We start from the raw sequence: 21,516 nt of genomic DNA, 5'->3' as shown, positions 1-21,516 counted from the left end.
TTAATAAAAATTTAATTTAATTAAAAAAAAAAGAAAAAAGAAAATGCAAACAGCTGAAATAATTTTTTTTTAATTATTAGCTTTTATTTTATTTACTGCACTATTATAAAAATATAGTACTACTACTACTGTAAATAAGAATAATTAAATAAGTATTTATTAATCATTTAGTGCAAATGTCCCTGGTTTGATATTTAGTTTGTACTGCAGCGACTCGGATGTCCAAACACTGATGTGTGTGTGTGTGTGTGTGTGAGACTGACCCCTCGCTGTCCAGAACATCTTTAATGCTGGCTTTAGTGATAATAGCATCATCACATTTAAACCACTGGTCCTTGTGCTGGCGGATGAACGTGGTGTAATGACCGCTCTCCAGCGTGCCCTGATGATTGACCACCGCGAACAGAGAATACCTGCAGACGACACAGAGACGCGTCACAGGACCGATCTTCACACCTGATCACACGAACACAGCAGACGCTCACTCACTTGTTATCGTTGTTCAGCGAGTCGACGGGCTGCTGGTACTGTCCGTTCATCCGGCTCTCTTTACTGCGAGACAAACAGGACGTTATCTTGCTGTAACAGTATGACAATTTCTCATCACGATGATAGTGACCTAATTTATCACAGTTATCAGCAGGGCTGCAAAACAATGCATTTATGCAAACAAAAAGTCATTGTATTTGTTGTTTGTCGATTTTAAATACAAAACTTGGTGAAATGATTTGTGTGTCAGTACTTTTCCAGCACATTTTAAGAATACTGTGATAATATTGATAACTAGGGCTGCAAAATGATTAGTCATGATTAATCGATTCAAAATAAAAGTTTGTTTACATACTATATTTGTGTGTACGTATATATATATATATATATATATATATATATATATATATATATATATATATATATATATATATATATATATATATATATATATATATATATATATATATATGTGTGTGTGTGTGTGTGTGTGTGTGTGTGTGTGTGTGTGTGTGTGTGTGTGTGTGTGTGTGTGTGTGTGTATATATATGTGTGTGTGTGTGTGTGTATGTATGCATGTGTGTGTGTGTGTGTGTGTATGTATGTATGTATGTATGTATGCATGTGTGTGTGTGTATGTATGTATATACACACATACATATTAAAAAAAAAAAAAAGTATATACACGTGTATATGCATCTATATAAATATATTTATATTGCAAAACCTGCTTTTCCTTTATGCTAAAAAAAGAAAAGAAAATTGTGTCATCATTTACTGACACGCAAGTAGTTCCAAACCTGTATGAATGTCTTTGTTCTGCTGAACACAAAGAAAGATATTCTGAAGAAAGTGGGAAACAGAGCAGTTCTGGGGCACCATTGACTAGTATTTATTTTCCTACTATGGAAGTCAATGGTGCCCCAAAACAGCCTGGTTACAAACTTTCTTCAGAATATCTTCCTTTGTGTTCAGCAGAACAAAGACATTCATACAGGTTTGGAACTACTTGTGTGTCAGTAAATGACACAATTTTCATTTTTGGGTGAACTATCCCTTTAAGTCAGTAAATTATATTTAACTTTTTATTATATGTATGTATATACACACACATACATACATATATAACACCCTGTAATGTAAATTTTGAATGCCTATCAGTAGATACACATAATTTAAAAAAATATATATATACTGTCTGTATTTATACATAATAAATATCCACAGTATACACACACACACAGTATGTAAACAAAGTTAAGCTAGTATGCAAACTTTTATTTTAAAAATCGATTAATTGCGACTAATCATTATTTGCAGCCCTAGTTATCAGTATTATCACAATATTCTTAAAATGTGCTGGAAATGTTGAAAAGTACTGGCACACAAATCATTTCATCACACGGAGCGAAGATGAAAACAAAATGCCATCGAATCGTTTCTGAAGACAGTCATAACCTTCAGAGGTTCATTCATATAATGAATTCTACAGTAAGCACACTGGAGGTCGTACCTGGAGGCCATGAAGGGCGTCATGTCCAGCTCTAGAGGAAGGACACATAGGTGGTGATCTTCCGCGAGCTTCGCCGAATGCTCGAACCGCTGGACAGGAGACACAAACACACAGAACCGTGAGTGTAAAGAAACACAGAAACAGAAGGAAGCGCACGGGTCGCCCACAGACCTTCTGACGCGTCTGATCAACACTCAACCCGCTGAGGAGTGCCGAGTTTGTTTCCAAGCTTTGAAAAATATTAAATGTCTTGGCAGATCTTGGCCGGACTGTACAGTTTCAAAGTACAGACGCACCAATATAAAAACACCGTCTGATGATAACAACTTAATAGCTGATAATTATGCTAACATTATGGCCATTACCAATAATTGTATAATAATAATAATAATAACAATATTATTTATTTGTTTATCATGTAACACCAGATCAGCAGCAATGGCTTTATTCAAGACAAAATGAATAGCATTTAAATTTTTCTATAATTAATATTAATAATAATCAAAATCAAACAACATTCCATTCTACTCTGGGTAAAACAATAAATAATGAAATAATATGTTTTTACAGTAGTAGTAGCAATGATAATACAAATAATAAGAATAACCTAAAATAAATTTGTGAAAAGTGAATTCTGGTCTCAAAACTAATTACAGAGTAATTTTGCTTTAAATACTACACAGTAGTACAGAATTTTAATATTTCTTAATCCTCATATAATACTTAAAAATAATATTTATGGCAACATTTAATTAATATAAAATTATAATTAAATGTATAGAAATATTACACAGATCTTCTCTAGATCAGTCAGGTTTCTGGCCTGTCGCTGAGAAACACGGAGTTTGAGCTCCCTCAAAGATTCTCTATTGGGTTTAGGTCTGGAGACTGGCTAGGCCACGCCAGAACCTTGATATGCTTCTTACAGAGCCACTCCTTGGTTATCCTGGCTGTGTGCTTGGTCATTGTCATGTTGGAAGACCCAGCCTCGACCCATCTTCAATGCTCTAACTGAGGGAAGGAGGTTGTTCCCAAAATCTCGCAATACATGGCCCCGGTCATCCTCTCCTTAATACAGTGCAGTCGCCCTGTCCCATGTGCAGAAAAACACCCCAAAGCATGATGCTACCACCCCATGCTTCACAGTAGGGATGGTGTTCTTGGGATGGTACTCATCATTCTTCTTCCTCCAAACACGTTTAGTGGAATTATGACCAAAAGTTCTATTTTGGTCTCATCTGACCACATGACTTTCTCCCATGACTCCTCTGGATCATCCAAATGGTCATTGGCAAACTTAAGTCGGGCTGGACATGTGCTGGTTTAAGCAGGGGAACCTTCCGTGCCATGCATGATTTCAAACCATGACGTCTTAGTGTATTACCAACAGTAACCTTGGAAGCGGTGGTCCCAGCTCTTTTCAGGTCATTGACCAGCTCCTCCCATGTAGTTCTGGGCTGATTTCTCACCTTTCTTAGGATCATTGAGACCCCACGGTGAGATCTTGCATGGAGCCCCAGTCCGAGGAGATTGACAGTCATGTTTAGCTTCTTCCATTTTCTAATGATTGCTCCAACAGTGGACCTTTTTCACCAAGCTGCTTGGCAATTTCCCGTAGCCCTTTCCAGCCTTGTGGAGGTGTACAATTTTGTCTCTAGTGTCTTTGGACAGCTCTTTGGTCTTAGCCATGTTAGTAGTTGGATTCTTACTGATTGTATGGGGTGGACAGGTGTCTTTATGCAGCTAACGACCTCAAACAGGTGCATCTAATTTAGGATAATAAATGGAGTGGAGGTGGACATTTTAAAGGCAGACTAACAGGTCTTTGAGGGTCAGAATTCTAGCTGATAGACAGGTGTTCAAATACTTATTTGCAGCTGTATCATACAAATAAATAGTTAAAAATCATACATTGTGATTTCTGGATTTTTTTTAGATTATGTCTCTCACAGTGGACATGCACCTCGATGACAATTTCAGACCCTCCATGATTTCTAAGTGGGAGAACTTGCAAAATAGCAGGGTGTTCAAATACTTATTTTCCTCACTGTATATATATATTAGTGTTAACATACAAATATATACACTTTTTTTTTCTTTTTAAATATATACATGTGTATATGCATCTATATAAATATATTTATATTGCAAAACCTGCTTTTCCTTTATGCTAAAAGAAAAGAAAATTGTGTCATCATTTACTGACATAGTAGTTCAAACCTGTATGAATGTCTTTGTTCTGCTGAACACAAAGGAAGATATTCTGAAGAAAGTGGGAAACAGAGCAGTTCTGGGGCACCATTGACTAGTATTTATTTTCCTACTATGGAAGTCAATGGTGCCCCAAAACAGCCTGGTTACAAACTTTCTTCAGAATATCTTCCTTTGTGTTCAGCAGAACAAAGACATTCATACAGGTTTGGAACTACTTGTGTGTCAGTAAATGACACAATTTTCATTTTGGGTGAACTATCCCTTTAAGTCAGTAAATTATATTTAACTTTTTATTATATGTATGTATATACACACACATACATACATATATAACACCCTGTAATGTAAATTTTGAATGCCTATCAGTAGATACACATAATTTAAAAAAATATATATATACTGTCTGTATTTATACATAATAAATATCCACAGTATACACACACACACAGTATGTAAACAAAGTTAAGCTAGTATGCAAACTTTTATTTTAAAAATCGATTAATTGCGACTAATCATTATTTGCAGCCCTAGTTATCAGTATTATCACAATATTCTTAAAATGTGCTGGAAATGTTGAAAAAGTACTGGCACACAAATCATTTCATCACACGGAGTGAAGATGAAAACAAAATGCCATCGAATCGTTTCTGAAGACAGTCATAACCTTCAGAGGTTCATTCATATGATGAATTCTACAGTAAGCACACTGGAGGTCGTACCTGGAGGCCATGAAGGGCGTCATGTCCAGCTCTAGAGGGAAGGACACATAGGTGGTGATCTTCCGCCGGAGCTTCGCCGAATGCTCGAACCGCTGGACAGGAGACACAAACACACAGAACCGTGAGTGTAAAGAAACACAGAAACAGAAGGAAGCGCACGGGTCGCCCACAGACCTTCTGACGCGTCTGATCAACACTCAACCCGCTGAGGAGTGCCGAGTTTGTTTCCAAGCTTTGAAAAATATTAAATGTCTTGGCAGATCTTGGCCGGACTGTACAGTTTCAAAGTACAGACGCACCAATATAAAAACACCGTCTGATGATAACAACTTAATAGCTGATAATTATGCTAACATTATGGCCATTACCAATAATTGTATAATAATAATAATAACAATATTATTTATTTGTTTATCATGTAACACCAGATCAGCAGCAATGGCTTTATTCAAGACAAAATGAATAGCATTTAAATTTTTCTATAATTAATATTAATAATAATCAAAATCAAACAACATTCCATTCTACTCTGGGTAAAACAATAAATAATGAAATAATATGTTTTTACAGTAGTAGTAGCAATGATAATACAAATAATAAGAATAACCTAAAATAAATTTGTGAAAAGTGAATTCTGGTCTCAAAACGAATTACAGAGTAATTTTGCTTTAAATACTACACAGTAGTACAGAATTTTAATATTTCTTAATCCTCATATAATACTTAAAAATAATATTTATGGCAACATTTAATTAATATAAAATTATAATTAAATGTATAGAAATATTAAAATTATATACTAATGTGAATAAAACAAAAATAATACAATATTACAGTAATAAAATTGTTGAAAAGTTAATTATAAAATAAAAACAATTACTGTGTATAATTGTTTTTACATAGTACACAGTATTATAGAATTGTGATATTTCTATACATTTAATATTAATACAGATTAAATATTATTTTAATAATATTAATAACAGTAGCTATAATATTTACCATTATCATCATCATCATAAACTTCTGTAATTATATTTGTGAAAATAATATTAACAGTGAATTCTGGATTCAAAACAATGTACAGTATTAAAATATTTAAATTATATTTGCTAAACTACATTTAACAGTGGTATTAAATCTATTAGCATGTTTAACATGCAAAGGTTATCTAAACAGAAATAAGAACACACAATTATAAATACATATATTGCTTAGTATATAAAATTGATCATCAAGATTTTATCAGATATCATTTAAATGATCAATAACATTGACTTAATTGATAGATCATGTATCCTTACTTCAAAGTGGCTCATATACGATGCACTTTGATGTGTAAAGCAGACTGTAATGCATGCAAACTCACTTTGAGGTGGAAACACGCCACGATAGGAAGCCTCTTCATAGTCAGCTGCTTGGTGGACTCCTGGTAACTATGGCAACCGCTGCATTTGATCTTGGCGCTACTTCCTAAGTGTTCGGGTCGAGTGAACCTGCAATGCAGAAGCGTGAGTCAGTGGCGATCGCAGACACGGCCGTGCGGTGCGCGCAGGCGCGTCTGTACCTGCGCAAGCAGTCTGTGAGCGTGGTGGCTCCGCTCGGGTGACTGTCTCCGTTCACCACGCTGCCGTCGCTGCCCGGGCTGAGCGGCCAGAACGGGGTGGATGACCCCGGCAGATCCAGGCTGATGTCCCAGAACGGGTCTATTGTTGTGGAAACCCCACTGCGGATGAGAAAACATCAAATGTGAGCCTGGACCACAAAATCAGTCATAAGGGTCATTTTTTTTAAATTGAGATTTATACATTTTGACCCATACAATGTATTGTTGGCTATTTCTACAAATACACCCTTGCTACTCATGACAGCTTTTGTGCTCACAAATAATCAGCAAAAAGAGCAGCGTTTCTATCTGCTTGTCAGTTCCTGTACTGCACAGCCTGAAAAGAACACTACTTAATTAGGTGGAAGTTATTAAAACTGCACGTGATAGACGCAGGGGCAGTTAAACAACAGAGACGCAGCAGGAACTGAATGGGCGGAGTGCAGTACCTCTGTTAAACACCGGGTGGCGCTGACGAGCATCGATGACCTGTGCATTTCACACAGGATCTGAACACCCCTGGATATTCAATGGCATTCAAACTGGGTTACATATAGAACAAAGGATACAGACACCGGCTCCGTTTCAAAAACTAGTGAGCTGCCTATGTAGGGAGCGTTTTAAGGCAACACAGGTTTGATGGCCGTTTCAAAAAGTAGGAAGGATAACTCTGCTGCCTACTAAGAAACCACATGTGGACCTCAAATTTAAATGCTGATTGTATACCTAATTTATTCAACACCAAAAAGTACTGATAACAAATTAAAAAAATTATATATATATATATATATATATTTTTACATCCATTTTCAAATTAAATATTTTTCTTTATTTTGTGCGAGCAAAAATTACTGATAAAAATTCGAATAAATTACATATTTAATACTTAAATACTGTGTAAAATATTTAAATGGACATTAAGTTATATATGTTATATTTGTGGCCAAAAAAAGTACTGATAAAAAGTTCAAAAACATTCAAATATTTATAACAAAAATATTTAAATTTTCAAATTAGTTTCCCAATATTTTTTGCTCAAAGTACTGAGAAAAAAATTCTAATTAAATATTTAAATTGTGTAAAATACTTAATTAGATAAATATTTTTCTTTATTTTGTGCGAGCAAAAATTACTGATAAAAATTCAAATAAGTTAAATATTGAGATACTGTGCAAAATTAATTAATTAAATATTTTTCTTATATTTGTGTGTGCAAAAGGCACTGATAAAATGTGTTGATTATTTTTGGGTGAACTATCCCTTTTAAAAAAAACCTTATTCACAAACAAACTAGCAGAATAACACATTAACACATTCAATTCAATGCATCCATTTAAGCAAGAACAGATGCATGAGCGACTGAGACGGAGATCGGCTCTGCTCGATTCATCTGCGCTGCGTCGGCTCTTACTGGCAGACTTGGCAGGTGACGTCAGACTGCAGGCCTCCCGTGAAGATTTGGTCAATGATGCAGTTGCAGTGGTTTGGGTTGTTGGCTTTTTTCCCATTGTCATCTCCTTAGTGGACATGGAAGCAGCATGTGAACACACGCACACAGAGAGAAAGAAAGAGAAGGTCTGATTAGAAAGCAGCACTCGGTTTGCTGCAGAAACACCCCTCCCTTCACTTTCACACTGCAGGAGGAAGTCTGAGGTCCGTCTCCCCCTCACTTCCTCTCCAGAGCGTCTGATTCTCCCACTCTCTGACCCTGACTCTGCATTCACTGCGTCAGGACATGCACACCGTCAATGTTTAAGGCTTTTCACAGGAATTGTTTCATCCTACAGAGTCACGAATCTATGAATGAACAGCTCTTACATGAGAACCGCTGACATGCTATTACAGCGCTGCAAGTCTTTTTTTTTTTTTTTTAAATCAGGCCCAGCTCCAGAATCAAATCACTGAGGGTGATATGTAGGAGTGCGTGTGTGTGTGTGGGTGCGTGCACACATGCACATTTAATTTCTAAACTAGCTGTTGTGAAAAAGAGAAGTGCCAAAATAAAAGCTTGATGGTTTAATGTTTGAAAATGAAATTAAGAAACATCCATTTAAAAATAGTATTGTATAGATTTCAGTTCTACTGTAAAATAAAATTGCTATATTATTTTTCCTAAATACTAAATTTATTTTGTCTAATACCTGCATTTGGTAATAAATAATAAAATAATACTTAGTAGTGCTGTCAAACGATTAATCGCATCAAAATAAAAGTTTGTTTACACATATACATATATAAATAAATAAATATATATATATGTGTGTGTGTGTGTGTGTGTACACGGTGTTTATTATGTAGGCCTATATATAAATACACACATGCATGTGATATAAAATATAAATATATACACATGTAAATATTTGAAAAATATTTACTGTTTGTGTGTATTTATATACACAATAAATATACACAGTACACATATATTATGTAAACACAAACTTATGTTGGATGCGATTAATTGTTTGACAGACTTATTAGGGATGTTATAATGCTGACCTACTTAAAGGGATAGTTCAGTTCTCACACACACACACACACACACTCGTTTCGCTATCCTTGTGGGGACATTCATAGGCGTAATGGTTTTTATACTGTACTTACTGTATGTGCTATTGCCCTACACCTAAACCTACCCCTTACAGGAGACTACAGGCATTTTTAGATTTTCCAAAAACTTAATTCTGTGTGATTTATTAGCTTGTTTGCCCGTGGGGACATCAGTTTAGGTCCCCACCGTGACACGAGTCCCCATGAGTCTGTGTGTATTCAGGTTTAAGTCCCCACCAGAATAGAAAAACAAGTACACACACACACACACACACACACACACACACACACACACACACAGGAAGATATTTTGGAGAATGCTGGCATTGAATGTTTTTTGAACGAAGTTGCTTGATCCATTGATATCCACAGTAGGGATAAAAAGCCACAGAAACTGTTTGGTAGCATTCTTTAAAATATCTTCTTTTTTTGTGTTCGGCAGAAGAAAGAAACAAGATACAGGTTTGAAACAATATGAGGATGAGTAAATGACAGAATTTTCATTTTTGAGTAAACTATCCCTAAATCTATGTAATTTTCTCGATGTTAAAATACTTTTCCCACCAAAACATCGCTCTGTTTGTTTGAGCATCAGATCTGGCTCCACCAATGGTGTTATTCTGGGGCGGGGCTTTGTGTTTGTCCAGCCAATGGCAGACGACGTGGCTCAGAATCCACACACACTTCATCTTTAACAGCTCAATCTCAATCTGCAAACTCATTCTGTTCCGGCTCGTCCTGCTCTCCCACAGCAGATGAGTCCTGAATACAGCTGTCACGCAGCCTTCCTTCATTACCTCTCCTGCTCCGTACCACCCATTTCATCTCAAAACTAGCCAGGTGGGACTAATATGATTAACTAGCTAATGTTGCGTTTCACTCAATTCGGAAAGATGATATTTGCAGCTTCCTACTGGATAAAGTGCAACAGATTTTGAAGACGGCCTTCCAGCTCTGAAACCTGGCAAAAACAACACTTTTCGCAGAGATGCGGCACACAAACATGGTGAATGAATTACAAAATGAAGACTAAACACTTGGTGAAAATAGAGTTGACAGAAACAAATTGCAGTTTAAAGAAACAGCTGTGTAAAACACGGTAAATGATGGATCTTACAGCTATAGAATACATGCACTGCAGTTTAATCGCTAAATGCTGTGCAATCAAGTAGTGTTGAGTTATCAAGCAGGAAAATCCCAGATTTGACTCTAAAATGAAAATTTATTCATTTAGTATCATTTAGAAAAGATTATTTTAATCATTTATTTTGTATTGTTTACATCATCTTTTATTATTAATTTATTAATATTTTTTTATTTATTTAGTGTTTGCCACAATTTTATTAGAAACTTTTTTTATCCATTTATTTTAGAATTTATAAATTTATAAATAATGACAAAAAATAAATAAATAGAGCAATATGCAGTTTGTTTGCTACATCTTAAGTACTGTTGAGACGTTTTATTACTTGTATATTATTTTTATTTTAATTATTTACTTTGAATCGTTTACTCTTTTCACCATTTATTAAATAATTATTTGTATGACTTTATTTTGCATTTACCGTTTTTATTACTAACTAATTTATAAATTATTATTATTATTAAGTTTAATAACAAATGTTGAAATTTCAAATAAAAACCCATATCTGCCTCATCTGAATGAATTTGTCAAATTATTATGAATTTGTTTACTCATCACCTTTTACTATTAATATTATTATTATTTATAAAATATGACTATTAATAATAATTATTTTTATTAATTTACTTCACATTTACTATTGGTCACAATTTTTATTAGCAATTTATCATTTATAAATTATCATTATTGTTATTATTAATATTAATCCACAACATAAAATAAATGAGTAATATACAGTTTGGTCACGTAAAGTAGGAAAATCCCACATTCAACTCTGAACGAAGTGGTTTAACACAGCTGTCCTCTGATTGGCTGCTCCACTGAAACAGTGGCGTCTGATTGGCTGCAGTACCTTTGCAGTGTCTGTGAAGCACATCCAGAGCAGCGATGAGGAACTCGTGAGCGTCCTGCTGCTCGTAGCCAGCGAGGTGTCGGGCGTGAGTCCAGACCAGGTGCAGCAGCCGGAAGGGAATGTGAGGAGAGCGGTGACCCGAGTAGAACTACAGCACAGACCAAAGAGAGAAGGATGATATGCACGAGAGTAAGGTTTAAAGCATCATGAAACCCCCGTTTCTGCACTGGTCTTTCACACATTAAATCTGAAAAAGACTCCAGATATGGGCGTGTAAAACTGTGGAAAAGTGGAAGTGTAGAGGGGAGTAAACACCCAATAAATTATACCTCATTATACAGACAAATGTGACCCTGGACCACAAAACCAGTCATAAGAAATTGAGATTTATACATCATCTGCATAAATGAGCTTTCCATTGATGTATGGTTTGTTAGGGTCGGACAATATTTGGCTGAGATGCAACAATGTGAAACTCTGGAATCTGAGGGTGCAAAAAAAATCTAAATATTGAGAAAAATTGTCCAAATGAAGTACTTAGCAATGCATATCACAAATCAAAAAATTATGTTTTGATATATTTACGGTAGAAAACGTACAAAATATCTTCATGGAACATGATCCTAATGATTTTTGGCATAAAAGAAAAACCCATACAATGTATTGTTGGCTATTGCTTAGGGGTGTGCGATATATATATCGTCTGTGACATCGTAATTGTTGTTTTAACGATGTGCAATTTGACAGTATTTTGCAAAAACCAAAACACCTACGGAGTGCACGCTTACATTACAGGATCATGATTCAGGATTGGATCATAAGAGTTCATTCTCATGAATAATACTGAGAAAAGCTCAGAAAACTGATGACGTAGACGCGCACGCTCCAGCCACGGCAGCCAACCACCACTGCAAATTAACACATGTTCATTTTAACGTGACTTTGCTTTTTGAACCGGAAGAACGAAATTGCTCCAAGAAATGAAAAAATAAAATAACCACTTTTCCCTTAATAATAGACATAATGAGTGCAATTGTTGTTTTCACTGATGTGCAACCTGTTCATATGTTAACATCTCAAAAATGTGTTTTAGGGCTTCATGACACTTTGAGACACTTGTGTGTGTGTGTGGTTTATGAGGACACAAATGTGTATAATAACATGGGTACTACAACGTAAACATGGTTTATGAGGACACTTCCTGTGTCCCCGTAAAACAAAAGGCTTAAAAAATAAAAATACAAAACAGTGTTTTATGAAATTCAAAAATTGCCAGTAGTTTCCTATAAGGGGTAGGTTTAGGTGTAGGGTTGATGTAGAGCAATAGCACATACAGTAAGTACAGTATAAAAACCATTACGCCTATGGAGAGTCCCCGTAAACCACATGTGCCAGACTGTGTGTGTGTGTGTGTGCGTGCGTGCGTGCGTGTGTGTGTGTGTGTGTGTGTGTGTTGAGAGCTCACCTCCTGAAAGAGCTGAGACATTTCACACACCAGGCAGGAGTTGGACTGCATCTCACACTTGTGTCGGTCGGACAGGAAGAAGTCCCTCAGCAGCGGAGTGTGTGTGAGAGCCTGAACGATGCAGTTCATAAAGCACGTGTTCCCCAGATTTATCAAACCCCTCAATCCTGGAAGAGCCGAGACGGGAAACATGGAGCGAGTTAGAAATAACGATGAACATGAATAAATGTTGGCTGAGTATTCACAATAAAAAAAAAATAAAAATAAAAATAATAATAATAATAATAAAAAAAAATAATCACCAGTAATGGTTAGTTTAAAAATGTTAAATTATATTTTATTTTCGGTTTTAAAATTCTAAACTTTTTAGCTTTTGCTTTTAACTTAAAAGCACAAAACTACTACTAAGAATAATAATTGTATATAATTTTATTACTATTATTATTTAACTATTAACTATTAAAACTATTAAAAGTAGTTAAAAATAAAATAAATAATAATAATAAAGAAATTAATAATAATAAAAAATTTACAAAGTAAAAAGTAAAAAATACAACTGGTATTATTATTAATTTGCTTTGTATTATAATTTGTATTTATTTTTAATAACAATAATAATAATAATACAATACTATAAAAATTACAGAGTAAGAACATAAAATACAACTTATTATTAGAAGTAGTAGTAGTAGTATTAAATAGTTGATAAATAACTAAAAAGTACAATCAGTAAAAGGAAAACATACAATTGCTATTGTTATTATTATTTTACTTTGTATTATTTACTGTTATATTTTTGATTTGATATTTATCATCATTTGTAAATAATAATTAACAATAAAGTTACAATAACTTTACTTTATAAATTACTAATAAAATGGTGATAACTGTAAATACAAATTAATTTACATTGTACTGTTTGTCATGATTTTTATTTGCATTAAGAATAATTTATTTACTTCATATTTACGGTGTCAATTTTTATTTGTAATTTATGTTTAAATAATAAACATTATTAATTTACTCTGCATTTACCGTATCACCACTTTTATTAACCTTTACTATTATACATTATTATTATTATTATTAATAATAATAATAATAATAATAATAATAATAACAAGAACATTTTATTAATTTACTTTGTATTTACGGTTTGTCAATTGTATTAGCAATTATAATTAGATATTTAATTATTATAATAATAAATAATGATGAATGAGTAATATGCAATAAATATTCAAAAATAATAATACTACTAAAATATAAATCTTCATCTGGAAGTTACACAGAAACCAATTTGGGCAACATACATATAAAAACAAACTGAAAAATTATTTAAAAGGGCATAAAACAAAAACAAATAGTGAAAAGTTTTTGGCCTAAAAAAATGTGGTCTGGCGGCACAGACTGCAGGGACACAACAACATCAGATTGATAAACCAAATCTCCCGTCTTGTGCAAATGGTTAAAACTGAGCAAACCAATGCATTTTCACAAGATAAAAAGTGCATAACTCCAGAAGACTGTGCGTCAGTCAGAGTCTCCTCTCGCTCAGTTTGACGGGTTACAGGAGGAACGAGCAAACAGAAGGCCTGCGCTCCTCTCAGCGGGTGGCTAAACGTCTTCAACTGGCCTCGCTCCAGATCTACAGCTCCCAAACATCTGCTCCTCACGCTTCCCAGAGTTTAGTTAAAGAGAGGGACGGAGACGGAGACACGACCAAAACGAGTAGCCGAGCGGGAGAAGACCTGGAGAGAGAGACACGTCTCCTGCGGCACCTCACGCTTTCAAGTGCGAATATATTATTAATGCACACGAGTGATTGAACATCATATACACGCCTGATCCTGCTCACACACACCGCTGCAGACAACGACCCCCTGCTTCACAAACCAGCATCCAGACGCACCACAAACTGCTTGCATTAAATAAATTAGGTGTGCATCACGTGAAATAAAATGTCATTACATGAGTTGTTTTTAGGCATTGCTATTGTAAGTAATTAAATGATGCTGGAAGTGATTCCAGGGGCCAGTTGCATAAAGCCATCATGTTAAGACTGTGTCTTAACAACTAGTTTGACCAACTAGTAGTTGCCAAGAGGTAATCAGTCTTACTTTTCCAATACAAATAAAGACAAATCTACCTTTTCAACTGAATTTAAAACGTTATGACCAGTCTAAAAAAAGTTAGATGACTAACTTTTTAAGTCTAAACAGTTTATGCAAACAGCCCCAGGTCTATTAATAATTATTGAACTTTGAAGGAATATTTGATATCATTTTAGATAGTCAGCCTTTTCATTTTTTTTTTTTTTTTTTAAAAAGTGATAATTGCAAGTTTCACAGAAAAAACAAACAGTAAGTTGTAAGCGATGTGTGTGATTCACTAAAAAGAACTAGCTCAAAAGAGTCATTCGTTCAGGAATCGGTTGGATTTCGATTCAAAGTAACAAAATGGCTTAAAAGAGTCATTTGCGTAAGAATCAGACTACTCTGGTTATGCTGTATGTGTTTGATTCACTGAAAAAACACCAACAACAACTCAGTTGTTTATTCAGGAATCAGTTGTGCTGTATATTTTTGATCCACTATAAAGAACTCATTTATTTGCTACAAGACTACACTGCAGTGCTATATTTTATATTTAACCCTTGTGCATCAATAAAAAAAAAATTACACATAGGTTTTACACAAAAATGTCCATGTCAAAAAAACGGACATAAAAATGTGAAGCTTTTTATTTGTTTATTTTTATTAATTAATTAATCTTTGGATGTTGTCAGGCCTTTCGCGTTAAATGATATCATATGGACTGAACAAGCATGGGACACTTTATTTGTATTGAAGAAAATTTTTTTTTTTTTTTTATTGTTTCACTGGAAACACTAAATTCTGGAATGTTTTTGACTCAAGATTATCTGCTTTTTTTTTCTTTTTTTTTGTAAGGCCGTGGTTGTGGGGTGGGGGGGGAGTACTGTTTAAATTGTAATGTAAAAACTCAATATTCAAAAAAATAAAAAAATAAAATGAAGCTTGGGAGCACAGACTTAAGTTTGGTCTCATTTTAAAGACCCATGGCAGATTATTGTTGAAGTAAAAAAAAAGTTTAAAAAGTGAAACCAAAGAAAAAAAAAAAAAAAAAAAAAGAAAAAAAGAAAAGAAAATTTATAAACAATATTTTATATAAAATATTTTATGAAACATGTTGAGCTCTAAACCTGCTAGAAAATCAAAGCCATGAATCCAAACAAGTTGTGTTCCAAATTTGAGGTTGATATCTCAAAAAATGAGCTTTCAGTAAGATTGTTTGTGATTAAAAATAGCAGTTTAATGGGTTTCAATGGGGACATTTTTGTCCAAAAGAGGAAATATTTTTTGTACCTAGTGCAAAGTAGATTTATTAAACGAAATAGTAAAATTCCAATAAAAATACACACCTGTGCCAAAATTTAGTGCAGCTACCAACAACAGGCAAAAATAAAAATAAAAAAAATCTGAAAAGGACAAAAATGTCTAAAAGGTTGCACAAGGGTTAAAGCCATTCTGTGTATTTTTAATCGTCTCTGAATAAGAACCGAGTCCCAGTTCCCAATCCTATCTGCTTTAGAATACAAATCCACCGGTATAAAAAAAAATTATTTTGTGCAAAATGATTCTGCTGTTGAAAACGGTATTTTATTTCATTTTACTGTCCTGAAGTCAAGCACTGAGCTCGCAGCTGATTGGTCCGTCTTTAACGAACACGTTTTTACACTTCCAGTAGACGCAGCCTCAAGCTGTTGTGTCGTGATTCGTCGTGTCATCGCACGCCTCCGGTTTACTCGGGGTGTAAGAGAGACTTAAACCAACATCTCACACAATAACCCTACAGAATTCATCAAACACGGGCCATATTATGTCCTAAATGATCAATGGAAGCTGCGGCTCTCATATGGCTAATCGCATTAGTGCGTTTCTCTGGGTGTGAGAGAGGCTGGCGTTTAGCGCCTACGCCGGGCCTGTGGTGAAGACGTTTAACACTATTACTCCAGTGCCAGGCCCTCTGACTGAGGAGAAACGGGTGAAAATGAGAGAAGGGAGAGAGCCGAACCGCTGAGGAGGAGAAAGATTATTTCTCTAATGGCCAACATCCACAGCTCTCCTTATTTGTGTGCACAGAGACTCTTATTCTCTCTCCGTCATGGCACGCACACACAAAAATTGATGAAAACGTTCACAACTGATGGCACTTGTGGCCAAGAAACAAAGAGTGCTTTTGGCTCCGCTGCAGTCTCCAGACGCTTGACTACTACAAAATTGTTTGAACCGACTAGTTTTAAACAGATGAGTTTTGGCAGACTCCTAATCAACTACTAAGTACTGTATTATTGAACAGGGCTTCAGAGGAATCGCTCGGAAGCGTGGCCTGTGGGAAATGAAGTTGTTACCTATGGTGCAGTTGGCTGTAATTTTCCTTCGTTTGGGGTTGTGTCGCAGCAGCTCCAGCTCTCGCTTCGTAGGCTCCCACATTGAATATTTCTCTCCAATACCTGATGTTTTAGAGAATTCTTGCATTATATTTCATGTAAAGCAACCTATGAATATACACATTTTTTTTTTTTTTTTTTAAGAAATCGATACTTTTATTCAGGAAAAGATACATTAAATTGATACAAAGCGACAGTAAAGACATAATGTAACAACAGATTTCCATTTCAAATAAATGCTGTTGTTTTGAACATTCTATTCATCAAAGAATCCTGAAAAATAAAATGCATCAGTTTCCACAAAAATATTGGCCATTGATAATCAGAAATGTTTATTGAGCAGCAAATCAGCATATTAGGATGATTTCTGAAGACTGGAGTAATGATGCTAAAAATTCAGGTTTGATCACAGGAATAAATTACATTTTAACATATATTTATAAAGAAACATCTGTTTTGAATTAAAATAATATTTTCACAATTTCTACTATATTTTTGACCAAATTAATGCCTATACTTTTTATTTATTTTTTTAAACCATAAAGAAATTCTTTATTATTCCAAATTTTTTAGAATAGTAATGTATATATTCCAGTTAGGGCTTGTCTAAAATGAAACTTTTATATAAATAATTTAGCCTGATTTATCTGAGCTTAAACTCTTTTTTATTTATTTTTTTTATAATTTTTTACATTTTGGCAGTGTTCACTGCATGAGCTCAGATCAATGAGGCCTACGATCAAACCAGCTCAAAATGCATCGCGTCACTGTAATACTCGCATGCAGAAATGCATCTGAGTGTCATGACAAAGACAGGTTTTACACAGGTTTTGTTTAAATGAGTTGCTCTATTTATTTTTTTAATTTCCTTCAGCAAAAAAAATCTGGTTAAGCACTGTTGCATTTTACAATTAAGCAGATTCAATAGCAAAACCATCAAGAAAAATTAGCCCTAATCAGTGTCCTAAACAAAACACACACTCTTGCCCTCCTGTGGCTCGCAACCCAACAGCTTCCAACATTAATTTTCTGAATTAACATGCCCTTAAGCTACAGGCAAAGTTGAACTACATTATGCATAAGAGAAGGGGGGGCCTACCTTGCAATTTCCATGCTTTTCTTTGTTCTTCTTTGGCAATCTGCTCCATGTCTTTGTCGTATATGTAGTCTTGGCACACAAAGCAATATATTCCACCGTACAAAAGGTCTATAGCTGAATGAGAGAAGAACAACACAGGAACCTATTAGAGGCCTTTTAGAGAAGTTGACGTTCGCATCTTCCCGTATCTGTCCTGTAAATATGGATGAGGCATTAAGGAAACATTGCAAGCAGTGCAGCAAATCTGCCTCCTTTAATAAGTGATGGGAATAATAATTAGGATGCAGCACAGAAAACATCCATCGCTGCTTGTGCCACAATATCGTGTCCTCTGTGAAATGTCATAGCAAGCATTGCAATATCAACGCAGACCCATAATTGTGAATGAGGAGTATTATTTGTGAATTATCGTTCTCGAAGGCTCATCCCTCCATTTCTCCAAGCCTGCAGCGGCTGTACCTGTTTTTCAGTTCCCATGGCAACCCAATGATGGTCTGTTTCACACAGACGCACTAAATGTTCGCAGGTGGAGCGCAGCAGCGGGGACGGACGTCTATTTGTGACACGACACTAATGCACAGCCTGGCACAAGCCGCTGACAGGTGCTCGGGAGACTATGAGGCTTTTAGTGGCTTTCAGTGCAGAGAGACCGGCGGCTGAATGTTCGCACGGCTATTTTCAGTTGTTGTAAAGGGACAGAAGTCTCATTGTCCAACTGGCAGGATTTTAACAATCGGCACAGACGTGTGCTAAATCTGCTCAAACCTGACCTTATTTGCTTTCTACATAAATGTACTTAAGTCTTATGCTTCTGGTTTATTAGTGCAAGCCAAAAAAATGCTTGCATTACAATGCAACGAAACGCAATAGGCCAACAATATCATGTAATATTGACCACAATCAAATTAAATCCTACTGGATAAACACCTATTGTTTCTATTTTATTAAACTCCTAAGAAAAATATTTCTGTTGCATCACAGAAGTTAAATGCATTCTGTCAAAGGTTGATATTGTTATGATAATACATTTCTATTATTAAGCTATAATCCTGTACATTGCCTTTCTTGATGCATTAGATACATTAAAATGTAAAACATTCTTTAACAGTAACATTTTACCATTCAATACACTTATGGTTGTTAACAAACTGCCTATGAACAACAATATTTTACAGAATTTATCCATCTAGGTTAATGTTAATTGCTATGAACAAACATTTAACAATGGTATATTTATAAATGGTAAACTATGATAAAAATGTATTTAGAATTAACATTAACCTAGATTAATAAATGATATTCAAGTTATTGTTATTATTAAAAAGTAAAATTTGCATTATGTAAAAAAAAACAAGATTACTTTCAAAATTTAATTTAATTCAAAATAATAACCAAACTATAATAGTTACTCAATGATCCTAAAACAACACCGGTTATTTTATACTTAAACGGTTGACCTTATTTTGTGTAAAGTGTTACATTTTTAATTTTTTCCCCTTATTTTGTGTCACTATTTTTACCATGATGACTGTGGCATTTGAGAAAAATCTGTGTAATTATTAACTCTGAGCTTTAAAATTGGGATTTCTCTGCTAAAACAAATGGATAGATAGAACCAGGACTACATTGTTTCTTTTCATTTGTGCATACATCACAATATGGAAGAAAAGAGCTGTCAGTATTTCCGTTTTATCACAATTTTAACACTATTTTAAAGTGTTGCATTTACATCTATTTTTTAAGACCGTGGTCATGCATGATGGCTTTAAACACTATATGGATTAGACAAGCAGAAAAGAGAGAAGTTGCACAAGAAAACGAGGCGGGGTTGCGTGATATGCACACACACACACACACACACACACGCATGCATCAGATGAATAAACCAAAAGCATAGCAGGCCTTCAGGTAACCATGGGAACCAGCGCAGGAAAAAGAGGAAAGAACACCGAGATCAAGCCTGACAAGTGTGAGCCGAAAAAACAAAACGCCATCCAAATAAACCTGAACAACAGAGATGCACAAAACGAAGCCGGCTCATTCAGACTTAATTACTCCCCGTTCGTCTTTAGAGAATAATCACAGTTTTCCTCCTTGGGAGCGGCGCTCATTCACAGATATCCCTTGTACGCAGGCTAACCTAATTAAATGTTCAATCAAACTCCGAGGGGAACTCGACACACACGAGCGATGCCTCGATGCCGCCTGGGAACACAGCGAAACCCGAGCTATCGGTGATACTGTGGATGCGTTATGACGCCTGCGGCACGAGAAACCATAAACCATCACCTGGAGCCAAACAAACCACACTGGATCAGCGGCAAGGGACTTCATTTGTCCAGCAAGAGACATAAAAGATGCTTAAACAGGCGACAAAGTCCAACAGCAGCACCCTATGAGTCAGCACGGCCGATTCGAGCCGCTCAGGCCATCTGTGAATGATGCATAACAGAAAGAGACTGCCTTTCGAATATAATATACATTTCTGAATACTTCTGTTGGCACGGTCAACAGTTTTTATAGCTGAAAGTCTGATTTCTGAAATGTTGTTCACTAGTTGGCCGTCACATCGTGTGTTTTCTACGGTAGTCGCTACGGCTGTGCAATTAATCGATTTTGATTTTTGCCTCCAACGATTATGAAAATACAATAAATCGAGATAAAACGATTCTTGCGCCCCATTGTCTTTCACTCCTCCATAAAAGCCCAGTTTCACATGCAAATCAGTAAAATCATGTAACATGACTTTTGCGAAATGGGACGTGGCTTGATTTAATTAAGCATATTAGATTTATTTGTCTTTTTAAAAGCGTGAAAGAGGAGGATTTCTGTGACGCTCCGAGACGGAAGTCATCTTTTAGCTCAAGCTGCGCGCCTAAATGGTCAAATACACACAAAAGTGTGTTAAAATGCGGCGCTTGGTGATTATTCATGTATACCTTCGTCGGTCATGTAATAATTGAACATAAAGGGTTGAGAATGAAAATACGCGTGTAACATTAAACTGGATCCGTGCGGCTCTTAAAGTGACAGCGGCCTAATAATCCTGCTGCGACTTTGTTTATTATTAAGCACACAAACAACAAAAGAAATTAAAAATAAATAAATAAAACATTAAAAGCACAGTTTGTTTCATTTGTATCTTTTTATTCAATTGTATTTGTCCTTTGCTTTTTTATTACTGACAGTTTAGTCATTTTCAATAATTTTGAGGACTTTGTGTTTGTTTGTTTATTTGTTACTAATAGGCTAGTTACCTAATGCTCTGCTGTGTTGAGAATTGTGAAGTTTCGTTGGTCTCTACAATGTAGATGTCATTAGCAACCTTATTTACAGGAAATATATATTTGATATGCATCACTAGCTTAAAAAAAAAAAAAAAAAACCCTCACTCAA

General features: G+C 35.1%; 1 protein-coding gene across 2 annotated transcripts in view; it reads right to left on the bottom strand.

Annotated features, from left to right (window-relative positions):
* The window catches only part of usp22 (ubiquitin specific peptidase 22), a 41,540-nt gene that overhangs the window by 1,389 nt on the left and 18,635 nt on the right, over positions 1–21,516 (bottom strand). Inside the window, exons 3-12 of one of the 2 annotated variants that reach the window (XM_058792742.1) lie at positions 18,121–18,234; positions 16,983–17,084; positions 12,551–12,717; positions 11,086–11,233; positions 7,953–8,058; positions 6,503–6,661; positions 6,305–6,431; positions 4,936–5,027; positions 490–552; positions 264–413 (exon numbers count right to left, since the gene is read on the bottom strand). In XM_058792742.1, coding sequence (XP_058648725.1) covers positions 264–413; positions 490–552; positions 4,936–5,027; positions 6,305–6,431; positions 6,503–6,661; positions 7,953–8,058; positions 11,086–11,233; positions 12,551–12,717; positions 16,983–17,084; positions 18,121–18,234 — 1,228 coding nt within the window. The remainder of the gene's footprint in view (positions 1–263; positions 414–489; positions 553–4,935; positions 5,028–6,304; positions 6,432–6,502; positions 6,662–7,952; positions 8,059–11,085; positions 11,234–12,550; positions 12,718–16,982; positions 17,085–18,120; positions 18,235–21,516) is intronic. The other variant, XM_058792743.1, reaches the window with a different exon arrangement.

This window comes from Onychostoma macrolepis, chromosome 12 (assembly GCF_012432095.1).
Source record: "Onychostoma macrolepis isolate SWU-2019 chromosome 12, ASM1243209v1, whole genome shotgun sequence".
NCBI classification, from domain to species: Eukaryota; Metazoa; Chordata; class Actinopteri; order Cypriniformes; family Cyprinidae; genus Onychostoma; species Onychostoma macrolepis.
Note: the sequence above shows the minus strand (reverse complement) of the source record. Positions and strands in the feature narration are given on the sequence as shown.